The 19,717-nt window shown below is 34.2% G+C and overlaps 1 protein-coding gene across 12 annotated transcripts in view; it reads left to right on the top strand.

Moving 5' to 3' along the window:
- Window positions 1–19,717, top strand: part of EEA1 (early endosome antigen 1) — a 218,637-nt gene that overhangs the window by 134,280 nt on the left and 64,640 nt on the right. For all 12 annotated transcript variants that reach the window (XR_015163543.1, XR_015163542.1, XM_086399022.1 and 9 more), the window contains 8 exons: window positions 2,093–2,217; window positions 6,418–6,472; window positions 6,566–6,631; window positions 8,320–8,359; window positions 9,247–9,360; window positions 9,991–10,112; window positions 11,511–11,666; window positions 17,580–17,696. Coding sequence is in view for 10 of the 12 variants with exons in the window: in XM_086399017.1 (XP_086255143.1) it covers window positions 2,093–2,217; window positions 6,418–6,472; window positions 6,566–6,631; window positions 8,320–8,359; window positions 9,247–9,360; window positions 9,991–10,112; window positions 11,511–11,666; window positions 17,580–17,696 (795 nt within the window). In the remaining 2 variants the exon portion in view is untranslated. The remainder of the gene's footprint in view (window positions 1–2,092; window positions 2,218–6,417; window positions 6,473–6,565; window positions 6,632–8,319; window positions 8,360–9,246; window positions 9,361–9,990; window positions 10,113–11,510; window positions 11,667–17,579; window positions 17,697–19,717) is intronic.

Here is a 19,717-nt window from a genome sequence, read left to right as displayed (position 1 = left end):
AGATTAAATAATATAATTGGGGCGTGGATTCCCTGAAGAACAGTATAATTTGCCTTTTAGTTACTAGCGAAAGCTGAGACACAAAAGAGAAATGCCAGGCTAAATATTACAGGGGTTTATGTGCTGTGGCATTAAAAGCATGTTAACTAAGTGTGGTACTTTAGTTACTGGGCAGAAGTTATAAGAATGCCCAAGAAAGCTTAATATAGAACCATTACTAAACATGGTGGTAGATAACAGATGGCTTTCAAACAGGAGTGTAACACCAGCTAGATTAACACACTAGCTGAGGCCATTCATTCATTCAGAAGACAGTGCCGAGCATCACATATCTCTGGATGCTAACGGCGTTATTCTGATGTTTAAAGGCACATCCTCAGTACCCAGGCTTTGCTTGTTTTAGGTGTTCCACAGGAGATAATGCTTTCAATCCCCTGGAACAGTGCCCCTGCCCTTCACTCTGGTTCTGTGAGCAGAACATACCTTTGTTTTCCGAATACAGCATAATTATGTTTTATACCTCTTCTATACCTTTGTTCATGCTTCTCTATTTGCTTAGAGTGCCTTTATTTTCTGACAAGTAAATTCCTATTTAGATCTATTTCTAGTGACTCATATAGACATATGTCAACATATACACATACACACATATGTGTGTGTGTCTGTGGATTTTGGGGGCAGTATTAACTGCTCAATAGGCAGATTTGGATACTTCTCTTGTATTCCTGTAGTTCTTTATATATACTTCTGTCATACCGTTGTCTGATAATGTCAGCCTTGTTGAGCCTTAAATCTGCCATATAATGTGAATAAGTGATGTGAGGGTATGTTATTTGTACAGCACCCACAAAGGAGCAGAAGTAATACGTTTATGTTTCATTTCTGTGTATCTGGAATATTTATTACTTAGCTCAGTGTATCCCTTGGAAGGGCTTATGATCTGCAAGCTGTTAAGCTTTTCTGTTTGGTTTTTTTCCTGCCAAGTTATGCCCTGCCAGGTTCATTTGTATTTCATTAAATAGATACACGGAGTAGAAAGTATATGGTTATGTTCAAAGTACTATACTAGTCACTAGGGAAGCATGGATTAGCGTTGCTGTATTGTGTTATTTGCTGTTGTTGTTTAGTCTCTTGAGTCGTGTCCCACTGTTTTGCAACCCCATGGCTTGTAGCCCGCCAGGCTCCTCTGTCCATGGGATTTCCCAGGCAAGAGTTCTGGAATGAGTTGCCATTTCCTTCTCCAGAGGGATCTTCCTGACACAGGGGTCAAAGCCACATCTCCTGCATTAGCATTCAGGTTCTTTATCGCTGAGCCAGTCACGTGGGAAGTCTGATGGTAATGCTGGAGGAAAAAGGCAATATATGCAGGTGTAAGAGTGTGAGACACCATGTGTGTTCAGGGAAACACAGGTACTTTAGTATAGCTGAAGCATGTTGTAGAGAGTCAAAGTGTCCTGAGATTATACTGGATGGGTCATTGGGGGACTACAAATGCAGGACCTTATATGCCATACCATATAATAAGTTTTTAAGATTTTATAGGACTGTTTATTAACTTTAAGCTTTTATAGTGTTAATCTTAGGAAGGGATTTACTGATTAGAATACTTCTCAACCATTGCACATACTCTGTGGTAATTACAGGTAATTTATATTACCTTTTTTTCTCAATGATCAGAATGCTTCATTGTTCTTAGTTTTTTGGTTATCATTCCTGTGCAGTAGATTGTAGCAGATATTGTTTTACTCTGGGGGATATTTTGAGAGATGGAAGATCTGATGGCATGTCTTCTCAGCTAGACTTCTAGATTAGAACTAACTTCTCAGATTAGAATTCTGTACTATAGCCATTAATTTATTCAACCTAAAAGATGGTTATAAGGGTCTTAAAAAATATTTTGTAAGCTGCAGCCAGGATAGGCAGTGATGTGTCTTTGCACAATACCAGAATTTAGGCTTTGCACTGAAAATTACAATTTACTTAATGGCATTATTGCTATGAATGTTACATTTGACTATATTTCATAACATAGGAATGGTTATTTTGCAATACAAAATACTATTTTGAAACTTTTTTCTACCTCTTTGTGTAGGGTTTCATATGTCCACAGTGTATGAAATCTCTTGGATCTGCTGATGAACTTTTCAAACACTATGAGGCAGTCCATGATGCTGGTAATGACTCAAGTCACGGAGGAGAAGCTTTGGCTCTGAAGCGGTACAGTATAATCGCTTTGAAGTGTAATGTAACAAATGAATGCACGTGATATCACTCTTTAATCATGAATACTTAGTTCTTGAAGAGTCCTGTTTTTATATTTTTTGATTTAAATCTGCCTTCATTTAGCATAGTTTTGATCTTTTATTGTTATAATCTATTCAGTCCTTGATCAATAAACAGCTATACCAACGTCTGTAGCATGTTTCAGAGGTTATATTTTTAATAAAGATTGTGATTTTTTAAAAGGTTAGAGTATATTTAGCATATTCTGCTTATTAAAGAATGATATGCTTTCTTTAAAAATTTGTCTTTTGTATTCACCAACATAACAGCAAACAAAACACATTCTGCCTCTTAGCAATTTTACCTGACCATTTTAACAATTAAACTAAAATATAATTACTTAGAATAGGATTCAACAGTTAACTTTGCTTTTCTTCTATTGGTGAGAACTTATGTCTTAAATTCCCACTAAGGAAGAAAGCTTGATTGTTTTCTGTTGCTATTCTGTTGCTGATTTGTTGCTAAGTTGTGTCCTGACTTTGCTAGTACATGGACTGCAGCACTCTAGGCTTTCCTGCTGCTGCTAAGTCGCATCAGTCATGTCTGACTCTGTGCGACCCCATAGACGACAGCCCACCAGGCTCCCCCATCCCTATCCTTCACTATCTCCCGGATTCTCATATCTGTTGAGTTGGTGATGCTATCTAACTATCTCATCCTCTGCCTTCAGTCCTCCTGCCCCCAATCTTTCCTAGCATCAGGGTCTTTTCCAGTGAGTTGGCTCTTTGCATCAGGTGGCCAAAGTGTTGGAGCTTCAGCATCAGTCCTGCTAATGAATATTCAGGTTTGATTTCTTTAGAATTGACTGGTTGGATCTCCTTGCAGTCCAAGGGACTCTCAAGAGTCATCTCCAGCACTACGATTAGAAAGCATCAATTATTCAGCTCTCAGCCCTCTTTATGGTCCAACTCTCATATCTGTACGTGATTACTGGAAAAACCATAGCTTTATCTACATGGACCTTTGTTGGCAAAGTGATGTCTCTGCTTTTTAAATATGCTGTCTAGGTTTGTCATAGTTTTGCTTCCAAGGAGCAAGTGTCTTTGAATTTCGTGGCTGCAGTTACTGTCCACAGTGATTTGGAGCCCACGAAAATAAAATGTCAGTGTTTCCACTTTTTCCCCATCTATTTGTCATAAAGTGATGGGACCAGATACCATAATCTTTGTTTTTTGAATGTTCAGTTTTAAGCCATCCTTTTCACTCTCCTCTTTTGCCCTCATTAAGGGGCTCTTTAGTTTCTCTTCGCTTTCTGCCTTTAGGGTGGTATCATCTGCATATCTGAGGTTGTTGATGTTTCTCCTGGCAGTCTTGATTCCAGCTTGTGATTCATCCTGCCTGGCATTTCACATGATGTACTCTGCATATAAGTCAAGTAAGCAGGGTGACAGTGTACAACCTTGACATACTCTTTCCCAGTTTTGAACCAGTCCCTTTTCCCATGTCTGGTTCTAAATGTTGCTTCATGACCTGCATACAGGTTTCTCAGCAGGCAGGTAAAGTGGTCTGGTATTCCCATCTCCTTAAGAATATTCCAGTTTATTGTGACTTGCACAAAGGCTTTAGCATCGTCAATGAGGCAGATGTTTTTCTGGAATTCTCTTGCTTTCTCGTGATCCAATGAATGTTGGCAATATAAACTCTGGTTCGTCTGCCTTATCTGAATCTAGCTTGTACATCTGGAGGTTCTTGGTTCACGTGCTTTTGAAGCCTAGCTTGGAGAATTTTGAGCATTACCTTGCTAGCATGTGAAATGAGTGCAATTGTCTGATAGTTTGAACAATCTTTGGCATTGCCCTTCATTTCTATTGGGATGATAACTGACCTTTTCCAGTCCTGTGGCCACTGTTGAGTTTTCCAGATTTGCTGGCATATTGAGTACAGTGCTTTAACAGGATCATCCTTTAGGATTTGAAATAGCTCAGCTGGAATTCCATCACCTCCACTAGTTTTGTTTATAGTAATGCTTCCTAAGGCCCACTTTACTTCATACTCCAGGGTATCTGGCTCTAGGTGAGTGATCACACCATCATGGTTATCTGGGTCATTAAGATCTTTTTTGTATAGGATAGTACAGAAAGATAGTCTCTGCATATATACAATATGCTTATATCTGTGTACATATAAAGAAATGTATAAATGTATATAATTACATAAAAGAGCAGTTCTACATTGTCCTATACCTTTTGTTTCTATCTGTATCTATGGATTGTTTCTTATCATTGAAGACAGTTCTACATTGTCCTATACCTTTTGTTTCTATCTGTATCTATGGATTGTTTCTTATCATTGAAGATAGTTATCTTAGTCTTTTTAATGACCACATGGAATTTTACTATTCTCCGGTTGACAAGCATTCAGGCTATTTCCAGTATTTTGTACATATAAATGTTGTGGTGGTATATGTCTTTGTGGACATATTGTTTGCATGTGTTTAAATATATCTGGAAGATATATTTCCAGAAATGGGATTTCTGGATAAAGTTTCCCTTTAAAATTTTGATAGATGCTTCCTAATTTTCTTTTGTTAATATCCTAGACTGTTCAATCTGTTAAATGTTTCAGAAGATTTTTTTTTGCTAGACAAGTTACTTTCAAAAATTTATTAAGTGGCACTTTTTGAAAGATTAATTGGAGTAACGGCATCCAATTAGAAGTTGAATTAAAATGATCTTCCTTGCAGTTTCGTTCAATTTAATATGAGCCATTGCTACATATTGTTATTAATCTGTCTCTTCATTGTTTTGTTTTATACATGGAGTTGGAATATTAATAAAGAGTAGGGAAAACTTAAAACCTATACACACATTTTCATACACATGTTAAGACCAAGGTTTCTCCAGTTAGCCTGTGGTTTCTCCGCATTGGATGAGTTCATAGGACCACGTGGGGGGAGAGAGGGAAGGATGGGGACACACAGACACGCAGCAGAGAAATGAAAACTAATGGAAGTGTCATAAAAGGCAAATTTTAAGAGACAAGAAAAAAGCAGGAATATATTATCTAGTTTTACTTTTGTATTCAGAGATTAAAGAAGACACCTTAAAGTTTATCTCCATCATGAAGTGCTTCTAGGTAGACGTGATCACTATCTTTATGCTTCTGTTTTCGTTTCTATTGTAGAACTAATGGCCTGTTACTCTTTATGTGTTTTCTTCCCCCATTAAACTCAATGACTTGAGAGTCTGGCGTAGACAAGTTCTGTTGAATAATGAGTTCTTTATGTATGAATGGTTTTGAAAGGTAGAGGTTCCTTTTCTACTGTTAACCATGTTTCACAGATGAAGCTGACTTTGTTTCTTTACTCTATCTTCACTCCCATCCTAGAGAATAATTTTCCTACCAGTATGTCCCATTATGTTTTACTTTCTGATATGCTTGTGCTGGTGTGGACTTGGTCTTCTGCATCGTTAGAACTGATCTGTTCTTTTCCTTTTGTACTAGAATCAGTGCACATGAGTATTCCCAATCAGCTCATTTCAGTCTTCTACCATGGCAGTCATTGGAGTGGCATGGAGCAAGGAGAGTCCCTTTTTCTGCTGTTTATAATCCAAGAGGATAAGATATGTTCTTCATATCTAGAAGAGTAATTGCAAATGTGTTTTCTCATGGAATGTCTTCTGCATAAGGGCTTCGAGTTGTCTGCTTAACCATTGTTTGTCACACTATTAGATGAGGGGAACAGAAGGTGAGGTTTTGACAGGAAAGAGCATTTCAGACTCAGGAAACAGCAAGGAGCCAGCATTGCTACAGCTAAGTGAATAAGGGTGAGCGTGGTAAGGTAGGGATTAGACTGTGCAGATTTTTATAGTCCTTGTTAATGACTTTAGATTTTATACTAACTGCAGTAGGAAGCTGTTGATGCTTATTGCTGGTAAATTAATGGGAGGCTTTTTGCTTTTGTCTCAGTACTTGACAGTCAGCTTTATTGTTTCCATGATAAGTGTTCTTCCATTGATAGACAGTATATTTAGGAATAAAATTATTTTCCCAAGGACTGTATATATGCCACTATATATAAAATCTATAGAATTTTTTTAAGAATTGGGAAAACTAGAATATTAATGTATATTCACTAGCCATGATTGTTAAAGCAAATTAACCATTAATTCCTTTTTTCCAATTTATGTTTAGAGATGATATAACACTACTCAGACAAGAGGTCCAAGACCTACAGGCTTCACTTAAGGTAAAATAAAAATGATTATACTTGTTTATTTTCAGTGTATCAGATAAATAAAACCTTTTAAAATTTTCTGATTAAAACCTTTTCTTTCCTTAGGAAGAAAAATGGTACTCAGAAGAATTAAAGAAAGAATTAGAAAAATTTCAAGGGCTGCAGCAACAAGTAATTGCTTTTAAATACTTAAAGTGTGTTATTAGTTGTTCATTTTCATTGCTTTAAATTAAGTATAATGCTTTTTTGTAAACAAGTGGCATGATATGAATAGCTTCCTAATTGTTTCTCTGTGCTTGTTAGCCTACATATGTATCCTTTGAAATTCTAATGAGTACAAACCAATATAACCAATATATGGAAAGCTCAGATATAACTCTTTAAAAGTGCTCCATTAAGAATCATTTACCTGTGGGACTTCCCTGAAGTGATTAAAAACTCTGCAGTTCCACTGCAGAGGGTGCAGGTTAAATTTGTGGTCAGGGAACTAAGATCCTACATGCTGCAGTGAGGCCAAAAGGATCATTTACCTATGGATTTTTTTTTTTTATACCAGGCCACATTATTCTTATTTTCTGACAATATACATAAGTGGTTAAAAAATATAGGTTCAAACAATCATGAAGCACTTCAAAGCACTTGTATTTGTGACAAATTGGAAATCACTAAAATGTCTATTAGTAGGGAAAGAACTATTATTAACTGCTTATAGTTAATATTAGTGGTGATTATTTGAAAGCATGCGAAAACTGTTGTATTCATGTTAGATTTTAAAAAACAAATATTGTGTCTTTGTACACAGATGCATACCTACCATACAACTTTAACTTTATAAAAATTATACAGAAAAGAACAAGAAAATCACTGTAGTATGCAAAGTGGTTATTTTGAGTGATTTCATTTGCTATCTCAGATTCATTATATATAATGTTCTTTAATGTATTTTCTAAAAAAAGCTTTAACAAATTATGATTTTTATACTAAAGTTATTTTGACTTTTATATGAACATACATAAAAAATCGTAGAATGATGACTTTTACCAAATATGTATATAGTTTTCATTTCTGTGAATAAAAATGACATCCTTTAACACTTTTATAAAGTAATTAGTGATCCCTCTGCAAACTTAGCACATTAAGATAGCACATGGCATCTTAGCACATGACTCCCAGTTGTCTTTGCCTTTTTATCTTTTTCCCAAAAGTTGTCATTTGGACTAGAACAGAAAAATAAATGGATAACAAGACACCAGCCTTATTACTACTCAGCTTTTATAATTGAGGATGCATTAAAGAGGGTTTTAGTAATCTAAAATACTTACAGTTCACTTACTCATGTTTTAGGTAGATGCCATTAGCAATCAAACATGTGCTGTATTATATTATTTTCTGTACTTGAAAACACAGGAAGTTGTTTACTACATTTGAGATGACTATTTTAACTTTATAATAGGGACTTCCCAAATGGCACCAGTGGTAAAGAACCTACCTGCCAGTGCAGGAGACAGATGTGGGTTGGTAAATCCCAGTAGGAGGGCATGGCAACCTATTCCATTATATTAACTTATGTTATTACTGAATTTATGGAATTTAAGATGCCATCTTGGCAAAGTTCATGAAAATTTAATATGTTAACACATTCTTAGAGGCAGTGACCTACAGTTAAATCATTATGCCAGACAGCCTAGTGGTATCTTAGAGATCTAGAAGGATGTGAGCAGGCCAAGATTTGGTTTTCATCGAAATCTTGCCACTTACCTGACAGAATCTATTTCAGAGATTGTTTTTCACATTGACAATTGTAACAATATAGTCTTTTCCTTTTAATACATTTGTTTATGTTTTTTGTTTTCATTGAGGAGTCCAAACCTGATGGATTAGTGGCTGATTCATCAGCAGGTAACTTAAACCTTTTATTTTTTCATTTTTCTTCTTTCTTATCCCTTTTTTACTTCTTTGTTTTCCTCTGATGCCTTCTACATGGATTTTGTTTTATGGTTTTACTTCATGGCACTGAAACAGTGAAGTTATCAGTCATATTCTAGGTTGAGAGTGTTTATTACCTGTGAACTGTATAATTTAATCAGTTATTGAAATCTTAATCTTATTATATAGTTCATTATATTCTGAAGTTACACACTTTTGAAATATTACATTAATATGGTGGTTAATGGAAGTTTAGATCTATATTAAACATTGATGTACTTTGTTTCCTCTTGAAATTAAAAAATGAGATTAGCATCTTTGTAATAGACTTTAACTGGAGGAATGCTCAGTGAATAATAACAATTATATTTTGAGATTAGCTGTTGTATTTAATGTCTCTTTGAAGTTTCTTTATGAGAATGAAGTAGTAAGAATTGACTGCATATTTTAATTGATTATTTTATTTAAGACCTTGATTATTCTTAAAACATTTCTAATTTCAAAACATTTCATCAGAGGCACAAAATATATTCTTTTTTGGTCAGTTGACAGATACAGAAAAATATGAAATTAGAATAATCTTTAAACAAATATTTATAAATATTTTAGGTATGATTGCTAAATATTTCTTTCATTTGTTTTACGTGTTCATAAACTTTGATTTGGGCCTTAAATGTATTGGCTGTGATTAATTCTTTTATTTCTTTTTGAGATCTGATTAATTCTTAAAATGTAAAGATATTCTGCTTGTAATTGGCTAGTAGATCATGTTGATTGTTTTTAACTCCTACAATGATTATAAGTAATAACAGTTTAGGAAATGTAATTCACATTGTATTTGAATAACTACTTTTCTGTAGAACTACAGTCTTTGGAACAACAATTAGAAGAAGCCCAAACAGAAAATTTTAATATTAAACAAATGAAAGATTTGTTTGAACAGAAAGCAGCCCAACTTGCTACTGAAATTGCAGGTAAATTAAATCAGAATTATTTTTATTCAATAAATCAGTCTCATTACCTTTTTGCCATTGTATATTCTATAGATAAACTGTATTTTATTAGTGTGATAAAGCACTTGTTATAGACTATCGTGGTGATTGCTGGCGTTAATGATAACAGAGTTGCTGTGTTAGTTATTTTATTTGTTCTCCTACCTCCTCCCTTTGAAGAACTGATTTTCCCTGTAAAATTCTTCTTGAATTTTAGAGAAGATGGTTTCTTTTGTGGTATGGTTAAAGATTGACAAGTAACATTTTGAAGAGGTTAAATAATATGGTATAGATTTAATTGGTCATGCTAGCAATTGCATGTAATTTTTTCAGCTACATACATGCTTTTAGGTGAAATTTAGGTAAAAATATTATGTGATTGAGTATACATTAAAATGCTAATTTAGTAATCGAGTAGATTTTATGTAGACAAAGACATTTGATCATTTAAGTTTATCATTGAATATCATCAGAAGTATAATTTTATTGTGTACATCAAAGGAATGTGAATTTGAATTAGAGTGGTATTTAGATAGGCACTGGATATACAAGAATGTATAACTTATCTTCTCTAGAGTTAATGTCATGTCATCTATGTAACTTCTTAATTAGATATAAAGTCAAAATATGATGAAGAAAGGAGTCTTAGAGAAGCTGCTGAACAGCAAGTGACACATCTAACAGAAGAATTAAACAAAGAAGCAGCTGTGATTCAAGATCTAAAGACTGAACTGGTAATTTAGAAACCATTTATTAGAATGTACCTTATTTGAAATTGATAAATGAAATACATATGCTGATGAAACATTTTTAAAAGTATAGTTTGAATAGAATGGAGGAAATAAAAATTCCCTGTAGTTTTACCACCTACATATATGTGTGTGTGTGTGTGTGTGTGTACACTATATATGATTTTTAAAATAAGAATGGAATTTTATGATACATTATTTATGGCATGAACATTTTTATTGTTTTTGTTTTAATGTCACCTGTCGTTTTTGGTAGTTTCCATATCTGCATCTCTGATCTTACCTTGAACTTTAGTTTTATAAATCCCGACACTTCTAAAAGGAGAAGAGGGCAGCAGAGGGTGAGATGGTTAGATGGCATTACCGACTCACTGGATACGAATCTGAGCAAACTCTGGGAAATAGTGAAGGACAGGGAAACCTGGCAGGTTGCTGCCCATGGGGTCATAAAGAGTTGAACACAACTTAGTGACTGAACAACAACAACAAGGGCACTCCTAATTGCGTTTCCAGCTTTCATTTCAAATTCAACAAGTATAACATCAGGTTGTCATATTTCTGTCATTGATACCATATGTTTTTAACCCTCTCCCCAGGCTTAACTATCTTGGATCTGTCCTTGCTTCCTTTCTGCCCTTTATTTACCACTCAGTAAACATGTGAATATGTGAATCAGTTAGATTCAGTCTGCAACAAACCCTGCTGCTGCTGCTGCTAAGTCGCTTCAGTCGTGTCCGACTCTGTGCGACCCCATAGACGGCAGCCCACCAGGCTCCCCTGTCCCTGGGACCCTCCAGGCAAGAACACTGAAGTGGGTTGCCATTTCCTTCTCCAATGCATGAAAGTGAAAAGTGAAAGTGAAGTCGCTCAGTCGTGTCCCACCCCCAGCAATCCCATGGACTGCAGCCCACCAGGCTCCTCCATCCATGGGATTCTCCAGGCAAGAGTACCGGAGTGGGGTGCCATTGCCTTCTCTATGCTTATATCTGCTCCTTCATTTTATTACCAGTTTCATAGGATAAAAAAATGAAGGGATTTAGCATTAACAAGAGATTGTTATTATAAGTGGGTGTAGTTTGTGAAGGAAAGGAAAGCAGTTAAAGCACTAAGGATAATTGTGTATTTGCTATTTTGTACCTTGAGTGGTAATACTGTTAAATATGAGAGAAAGCTCTTATTTAGCTCTATGAAAAAAGGATAAAGATTGTTGGGGGAGAACATCTGTGTTCAATGTTTGGAATCTAGTAATTGATGTTAAAAGATTTTTTTTATTTCTTAGTAGTAAAGCTATTTAAAAAATATGTGTTATTTAAAAATGTGTGTTCACTAAATAGTTCACTGTTTTGCTTTTTCTTTTTTTAATTAAAATATGTTGCTTCACAGCTTCAGAGACCTGGAATAGAAGATGTTGCTGTATTAAAGAAAGAACTGGTCCAAGTTCAAACACTAATGGATAACATGACCTTGGAACGTGAGAGAGAATCTGAAAAACTCAAAGATGAGTGCAAAAAGTTACAAACAGAATATACTAACTCAGAGGTAATGAAGTTTAGTGCACTTAAATAAGACTGATGTTAACTTATTTAATGTGCATTGTTGAGTGAAGCCAGCATTTTTCTAAGTGACTCAAACACTACTTGCCTTTCTTTCATCTGGTCTCAATAATATCTGTATATAGTCAATATAGGCTGATAGTATTTTATCTTTGCTTTATGAAGTTGGACACTTAGAGAAGAATGTTTGCATAAAGGAATATTACTCTGTTTAATAAATAATGTATACTGTAGAGAAATTATATTTAAATTTGCTCCAGATTAATAAGTAGTAATTTATTTCAATTTGGTAGGGGTAAAGGAAGTACGATTTCGTTTTCTTCATTTGTATTACTTATGTTGCTTAGAAAAAATATTTAAGACTTATTATCCATTAGACTTGGTTTTAATTTATCAATTATTCAGTTATGTGGTTGAAGGAAGTCTTAAAAATCTTCTAGTCTAACCCTCCATCCAGGAATTCCCTTTATAGGTCTCTGATAAATGATCTGCAACTCTTGCTATGTGTTGTGGGGGTTGTATATTTCTTCCTAAGTCAGCCATTCCATTGAGTTGGCATTTGTTTCCCTGTAATTTACATGTACTGGTTCCAGACCCAGAATAAATTGTTCTTTTCCACATGAAATATTTGATGACTGTTCATATTTACCCTGAATTTTCTTTTCTTTTAGGATAAACATTCTCAGCTCTTCTATTTATTACATGACTTTTATCTGTCAGTCCCTTATATAATTGTCAGCATATGACAAGTTCTAGGATATGTAGTAAATATATTTGCTTAAAAATGCTAGCATTTGTCTTTACTATATCATAGGTATTTTTATTATAACTACTACTGTGTATAGTTCTTAAGCTCCCTTATATGATACAGACCTGTGTTTTTCATGTTTTTGGTCTAAAAAGTCAAGTTATAGTGACATTTCAACTTGCATCTCAGATTTTTTCAGCTGATTATCTAAAAACCACTATTCATAATTATTAATGAATTATGGAGTACAAATATTATGGATAATCCGTATCTTCCTTTTATTACTTTCTCCTATGTCTTATCATTGGAGGATTGGTGAAAGTTTATGGTACAACACACATAGGCATGTGAGTCTTTGTAATGGTTAACATTTCAGACTTTTAAGTTGATGAACTTCAGGTGCAGATTTCCCAAACATGATCTTTGTAGCCCAGTAATAAAAGTCCCACAAATTTTCAAAGTATTTTAGGGAGTTCATGAACTTATCAAAGCCAATAAAAATCTCCTAAAGTGTAATCTAGGAGAGGCTGAATCAAAGAAGTTTCATGGGAAAAAATCCCATTCAAATGCTAGGTTAGAAATTTCTTTTAACCCTGTAAGTTAAGTATTAAGTTTATTTTATATTTAAGGAATCTGGGCTTCAATGAGATTAAATAACTTGTTCAAGTTCATGCACCTAATGTAAAGAAGTTAGGATTAGAACTCAAATCTGTCTTGAAGCTCAGGTCTTTCTGTATCATGTCGTTTCCCATTTTTGGTGGTCTGGTGATTGTGTTAGAAGTAAATTTGTGTTATTAATCATAACCTAATACTTACTGTTACTACTTTTTGCATTTTGACATATTGTATATTTGTATTGAGTATAAGTTAAAATACTTTTGAGTTGTGTCCCATACCATTTCCATATGAAAAAGTGACTGTCTAAATATTCCATCTCATTTGTTTTTTACTGTATTTTTAGCTTCTACTTACTCCTTAGTATATGGTGTGTATTTTATTAAAATTCAGTTTTATTTATTCTCAATTATGTGTGTTAGTGAATTACATAAGCTAAAGAACTAAAAGAAAAAAATATTTCATGTATTACTGCTTTTCTGAACCTAAACATTGACGTCAGAAATAAAACAGTAAAAAGAATTAAAGAAACTAAAAATACAATGATTTGTTTTGTATTTCTAGTCAAGGTTCAAGATACATAATCTGATATACATTAAGTATGTTCCATTCCTTTCATTAAAAATATAACCTATGAATTTTCCTTGTCATTTTAAAAATCTAACTGTTTTTAAAAGCATATGGAAAAATAACTCATTCTAAAGCATTTAAAAGTATTTTTAAATAATTAACTTTTCTTTACATCAGAAATTAAGGTTAATAAAAGTATTATTCCTATAAATCTGCATTATTGAAAAATGTCAGAGCTGTAAAACTAACTTATACTTGGTGTTGTCTTTAATGGAAATGATTTTTGACGAATTTTATTTATATTCCAAATATCTTCATTTGAATCCTAATTTTTAAAACTAAAAAGGTTATAAAGAGATGGAATAAATACTACATTCATTCAGGGTTATTAAAGAGAGCATTTAAATATCTTTTAAAGATTTGCTAGTGTAAGATTAGATTTAGAAGTGTGTTTGTACTTTTTATTGTATGTTCAATGTATACTTTTGTCAGTTTTTGTTTTCCATGTTTCATCCATCATTTTATTTTATTTTTTCTGCTTTCTAATGGAGATGCTTAAATTTGAGGTAATGTCTTTTTGGAAGGCTTTTAATATTAGTACTGTTTTTAATATAGTACCTTCTAGCACCATATGGCAATTTTGTATTTTAAGACAATCTCAAACTTCAAATATATGCTCCTTTTTGTTTTATTAATCAAGCCAAATTTTAACCATCTTTAAAATGATTATTTACTAAAAGTATTTGGCCATTAGGACAGTAATTATAATCCTAAAGCACTAGCAGGAAGTTTGAAATATCTTTCCTTAATTATTTTGTAATTTGAAATTCTGCACAAATAATGCACATTATTTTATAGGGTCTTATATATCTGTTTCCATGTGCAGAGATACTTTGCAAGTATCTGTTAACTTCTAGGAGAATCATTCCTCTCTTTAGTGAGTATTTTTTGAATGCCTGAGTGAAAGCAGCTAGTATACATATGGGGAATAGAACAGTGAATAAGATACAGTGCCTGCTGTCGTAAAGCTTATATTCCTTTTGGAAGCCAAACAATGTGAAATAAACCAGCTCGCAGTAGGACGTCAGCTAATCGTAAGTGCTGCGAGGAAAAACAAAGCAGGATATGGGCAGTAGTGGGGCTGGCAATAATGTGGATCAGTTTTAGGTAGGATGATCAGGGAAAGGTATCCTCAAAGAGGATACATGGGAGAATGAAGTAAGCAAGAAGAGTGAAGACCTGGGAACAGCATTCCCAGGAGGAAGGAGAGCAAGTGCTGAAGCCTTCTGGGCACAGATGAGCTTGTCTTGTTAACTAGTGAGGACTATCTGTGGCTTGCAGAACCTTCCTTTTGAATTTCACCTAAAGTGGTATCTCAATAGTGAGTGTATTTCCTTAGAAATTTTGTCTTTCTTCAATCTTAATTTTTTAAAAATAGAGCTATAATACATGATCATTGTAAAAAGTTAAAATGACTCAGTGTATAGTAGAGAGGGAAAGCTTCCTGTAATTCATTCCTCTTTCTCCTCTTCCCTGTAACTAAAATTTATCTTTAGGTGTATACTTTTCCTGCATCCTTTTTTCCCTTGAGTAAATTAAAAAGTTTTAAGTGCTTGCTTTTATATTTTTAAAAATTCAAGTAAAAAAAATACATATTTAGTGTACAACAGATACATTATAAGATATAACAAATAATTTTGGATACATTTGCTTCACATTTTCTTTCTTTTGCATGTTGGAATTCAGCAGAATAGATACTGGATATATGTTATACATGGTTAATCTTATAATCTTTAATGTGGATTCATGGTTTTTTAATGAAATATACTCAAAATTTGCATTTTAGTACATACTTATTATGTTTGAAAAACTCTAGTAATTCCTTTGATAAGATAGAGATTTAAATATAATTTTTCTTGTGATAAATGATTAAAGCATAGTAATTTAAAGTAGCTGGATTGTTCCTGTTATATTAATTAACATCCATAATGTTGTTCAGTTCAGTCGCTCAGTCGTGTCCAACTCTTTGCAACCCCAATTGCAGCACGCCAGGCCTCCCTGTCCATTACCAACTCCCGGGGTTCACCCAAACCCATGTTCATTGAGTCGGTGATGCCATCCAGCCATCTCATCCTCTGTTGTCCCCTTCTCCTCCTGCCCTCAATCTTTCCCAGCATCAGAGTCTTTTCCAATGAGTCAGCTCTTCTCATCAGGTGGCCAAAGTATTGGCATTTTAGCTTCAGTCAGTCCTTCCAATGAACACCCAGGACTGATCTCCTTTAGGATGGACTGGTTGGATCTCCTTGCAGTCCAAGGGACTCTCAAGAGTCTTCTCCAACACCACAGTTCAAAAGCATCAGTTCTTCGGTGCTCAGCTTTCTTTATAGTCCAACTCTCACATCCATACATGACCACTGGAAAAACTATAGCCTTGACTAGATGGACCTTTGTTGGCAAAGTAATGTCTCTGCTTTTTAATATTCTGTCTAAGTTGGTCACAACTTTTCTTCCAAGAAGTTAATACAGAATAATTCTAAGATTCAAAGTTGTTAGCCATAGCAAGTTGAAGTAAACTCCTAATACATTTCAAGGTTACACAATCAGTTTAAGATAGAGCATTAAGATACACTTTAAGTTGAACACAGTTGAAAATACATGAATATTTAAACATTTCCTTTTTTGAAATATGTTTTATATACATGTTTTCCTTAAAAGGTCAGGCCATGAACTTATCTCAGACATGTTGCCATTACCAAAAATATTTTTGAAATCTCTTTTTGTTGACCTCAAACCAGTTTGGAAAACACTCAAAACACTGATTTCGGTTGTTTATGGTTATTAAAATAAGCCCAAATGTGTGATTGTTCAGTTAGGCTACCTTGTTTACTAGTTTTGTTTCTAAAACTTTATACCTTCACCCATTTACAGTGGATTTGATCTTATTACAGTGAGAATCCTTGAAACAACAACAAAAATATGCCTCAAATTCTAGAGCAGAAGATCACCTGGCATTAATTAGTGGCTTTCTTAGATTTTTTTCCTTGAAAGTACTCATTTGTAATATACAGTATAGGTAATGCTGATGTGGTTATTTAGAAAAATGAAATTTATTGTATTCATATATAAAATTTATTTACTAATGAAGAATATAGACAATGAAGATAATTGTAACATTAAGAATGTAAAAAGTAAACCTGATAAGCAATATTAGAAATACAGAGGTCTCTTATTAACATCACTTTCAGGAAACCAAGTCGCCTGCTCTCTAGTGGTTGAAGCTTTCAAATAAGTTTGTATTTCCAGGTTCTTTGGTTATCTTTCTCTTACCTTATTAAATGATTAACCCATTGTTTTAATAATAGACATTAATTTTCACTTAAAAAATGTTAAACACATTAAAGCAAATTGCCCAGCTATTATCCATGATCGTAGAGAGATCTAGGTTAATGAAACTATATATAACTTCTGTTTGATAGCTTTTTGGCCAAATACTTTCTATTATAGTAAAAGTAAAAAAATGATTAGTCACCTTCAAAGGTAATTCTGTGTTGGTTGTTTGCATTTAACATGATTTTGAAATGTGCTATAGAAGTTGAGAGAAAATGTAGGTATAACTTGCATATCTTTTTTAAATGCAGAAGGATTAAATTATAGAATTTAAAGCCAGTAAGTTCAAGTTTGCATTTTGCTGTTTCAGACGCATAAAATAGGATGCCAACTTTTCATTTCATGTATTATTAAATAATGAAGTTGTAAAGTTTGGGATACATTTTGAAAACTAATTTTCAGCCCAGAAAAGATGTGGGGAAGCAGTAGGGCTAGTAAAATAAAAAGAATCAAGTTGAAATTTCTAAGAATTATTAAAGTTTAGTGACAACAGTGACAAAAATCTATATAATCTTAAAACCTTTGAATACTTCCGTTTCCCTTTTTATTTTAGTTTTCTCAATTTTTTTTCCTTTCTAGGCCGTAATAAGCCAGCTGAGGAGTGAACTTGCCAAAGGCCCGCAGGAAGTTGCTGTGTATGTGCAGGAACTACAAAAACTTAAAAGTTCAGTTAATGAATTAACACAAAAAAATCAGGTGAGAATTTAAAAGCTATGCATAATGGTGAATTGATTTTATAAATTTTAAGTTCTAATCTTGTGTATGTTGTTTATATATTGGCATAGTACAGGATGGCTTATTTTGTGTTATTTTTTAGTGTTGTTTACATTCACATTGTTATGCAACCAACTTTTTTCATCTTGTAAAACTAAACTCAGTTATTATTAAACAACTCTCCATTTACTGAATCTCCTGCCCCAAACCCCTTCTGCTTTCTATATCTATGAATTTACTATTCTAAATAACTCATATGAGTGAGATCATACAGTATTTGTCTTTTTGTGCTTGGCTTATTTCACGTAGGATATTGTTCTCAAGGTTCATTCATATTATAACGTGTCAGAATTTCCTACCTTCTTAAGGTTATATTACATTGTACATATATATCATATTGTCCATCTGTTGCTTCCTTCTTTGTGCTCTTTCTTTTCTGGATAGTGCTGTTTTGAACATGGTTATACAAATATCTATTTGAGATCCTGCTTTCAGTTCTTTTGGGTAGATACCCAGAAGTCGAATTGCTGGATCTTACTAGTAATTCTGTTTTCAATTTTTTGAAGAAATCATCATACTTTTTGCCATGGTGGCTGTATCCTTTTAAATTCCCATCAACAGTGCACAAGGATTAAACAGTTTCTTCACATCCTTGCCAACATTTGTTATTTTCTGTTTATTATCTCTGTTTTTTTTTTTTTTTTTTAATAGTAGCCATCTGATAGAGTGTTAAGGTGATATTCATCATGATTGATTTGTATTTCCCTAATGATTAGGATGCTTGAGCATCTTTTCATATGCTTCTTGGCTGTATGATTTTAATTGGGTTGTTCATGTTCTTGATGTTGAGTTGTAAGAGTTCTTTTTATGTTTTTGATATTAACCCTTTAATCAGATACATGATTTGCAAATATTTTCTCATTCTTTAGGTTGCCTTTTCACTCTGTTGGTTCTGTCTTTTTATAAAGGAAAAAACACTCCTGTTTGTCTCCTCTACTCCCAGTACTGTACTACATACAGCTTCACTTCTGACATCAGATGTATAGATGTTCCATATTTCAACAGTTCTGTAACACCAGCTGTGTGTCCTACCATTTAACTCACTTCTTACACTATTTGCCTGGAGCTAGCATCACATTCTATGGATTAAGTAAGGGTGAAGTCCTGCAGAACTGTGCCTGAGCACCCCTGAACCTCCCTCCCCAACACATCCCAGTTCAGATACCAATTAAAGTCTAGCTTGTTACTTGTACTTCTCAGCAACTGGCTGTAAGTGGGAGGTTCCCAATTCTCAGCCTCCTGTTCAACTAATTTGCTAGAGTAGCTCCGAAAACTTGGGAAAAGTTTTTACATTTTACTTACTAGTGCTGTGCTTAGTCACTCAGTCTTGTCTGGCTCTTTGCAATCCCATGGCCTGGAGGCTGCTAGGCTCCACTGTCCATGGGGATTCTCCAGGCAAGAAGACTGAAGTGGGTTGCCACGCCCTCCTCCAGGGGATCTTCCAAACTCAGGGATTGAACCCAGGTCTCATATGTTGCATGCGGATTCTTTACCATCTGAGCCATCTGAGCCGAAGCCCATGAATACCAAAGTGGATAGCCTATCCCTTCTCCAGGGAATCTTCCTAACCCAGAAATCGAGCCAGGGTCTCCTGAATTGCAGATGGATTCTTTACTAGCTGAGCTACCATGGTACTTACTGAGCTACTTACTAGAGTATTGGCTTATTATAAATGACTATAACTTAAGTGGGTAGGAAAGAGATGGGTAGGGCAAGATATGTGAGAAAGTGTTTGAAGCTTCCATGCTCTCTTTGGGTGCTCTCCGTGTGTTCACCAACTTGGAATGTCTCAAAACCCTTTCTTTCCTTACGTGGGTGTGATTGATGGAATCTTTGACCATTAGTGATTAATTCAGCCTTTTGCCCCTCTTCCCTCCCTGGAGGTCAGGGTGGAACTGAAAGTTCCAACTCTTTCTTGAAGGTTGGTTCCCCTGTCAACCAAC

This window comes from Bos grunniens, chromosome 5, assembly GCF_055505025.1.
Source record: "Bos grunniens cultivar Pamir isolate PY7600 chromosome 5, Bosgru_T2T1.0, whole genome shotgun sequence".
NCBI classification, from domain to species: Eukaryota; Metazoa; Chordata; class Mammalia; order Artiodactyla; family Bovidae; genus Bos; species Bos grunniens.
This window is presented reverse-complemented; position numbering and strand designations above follow the sequence as displayed.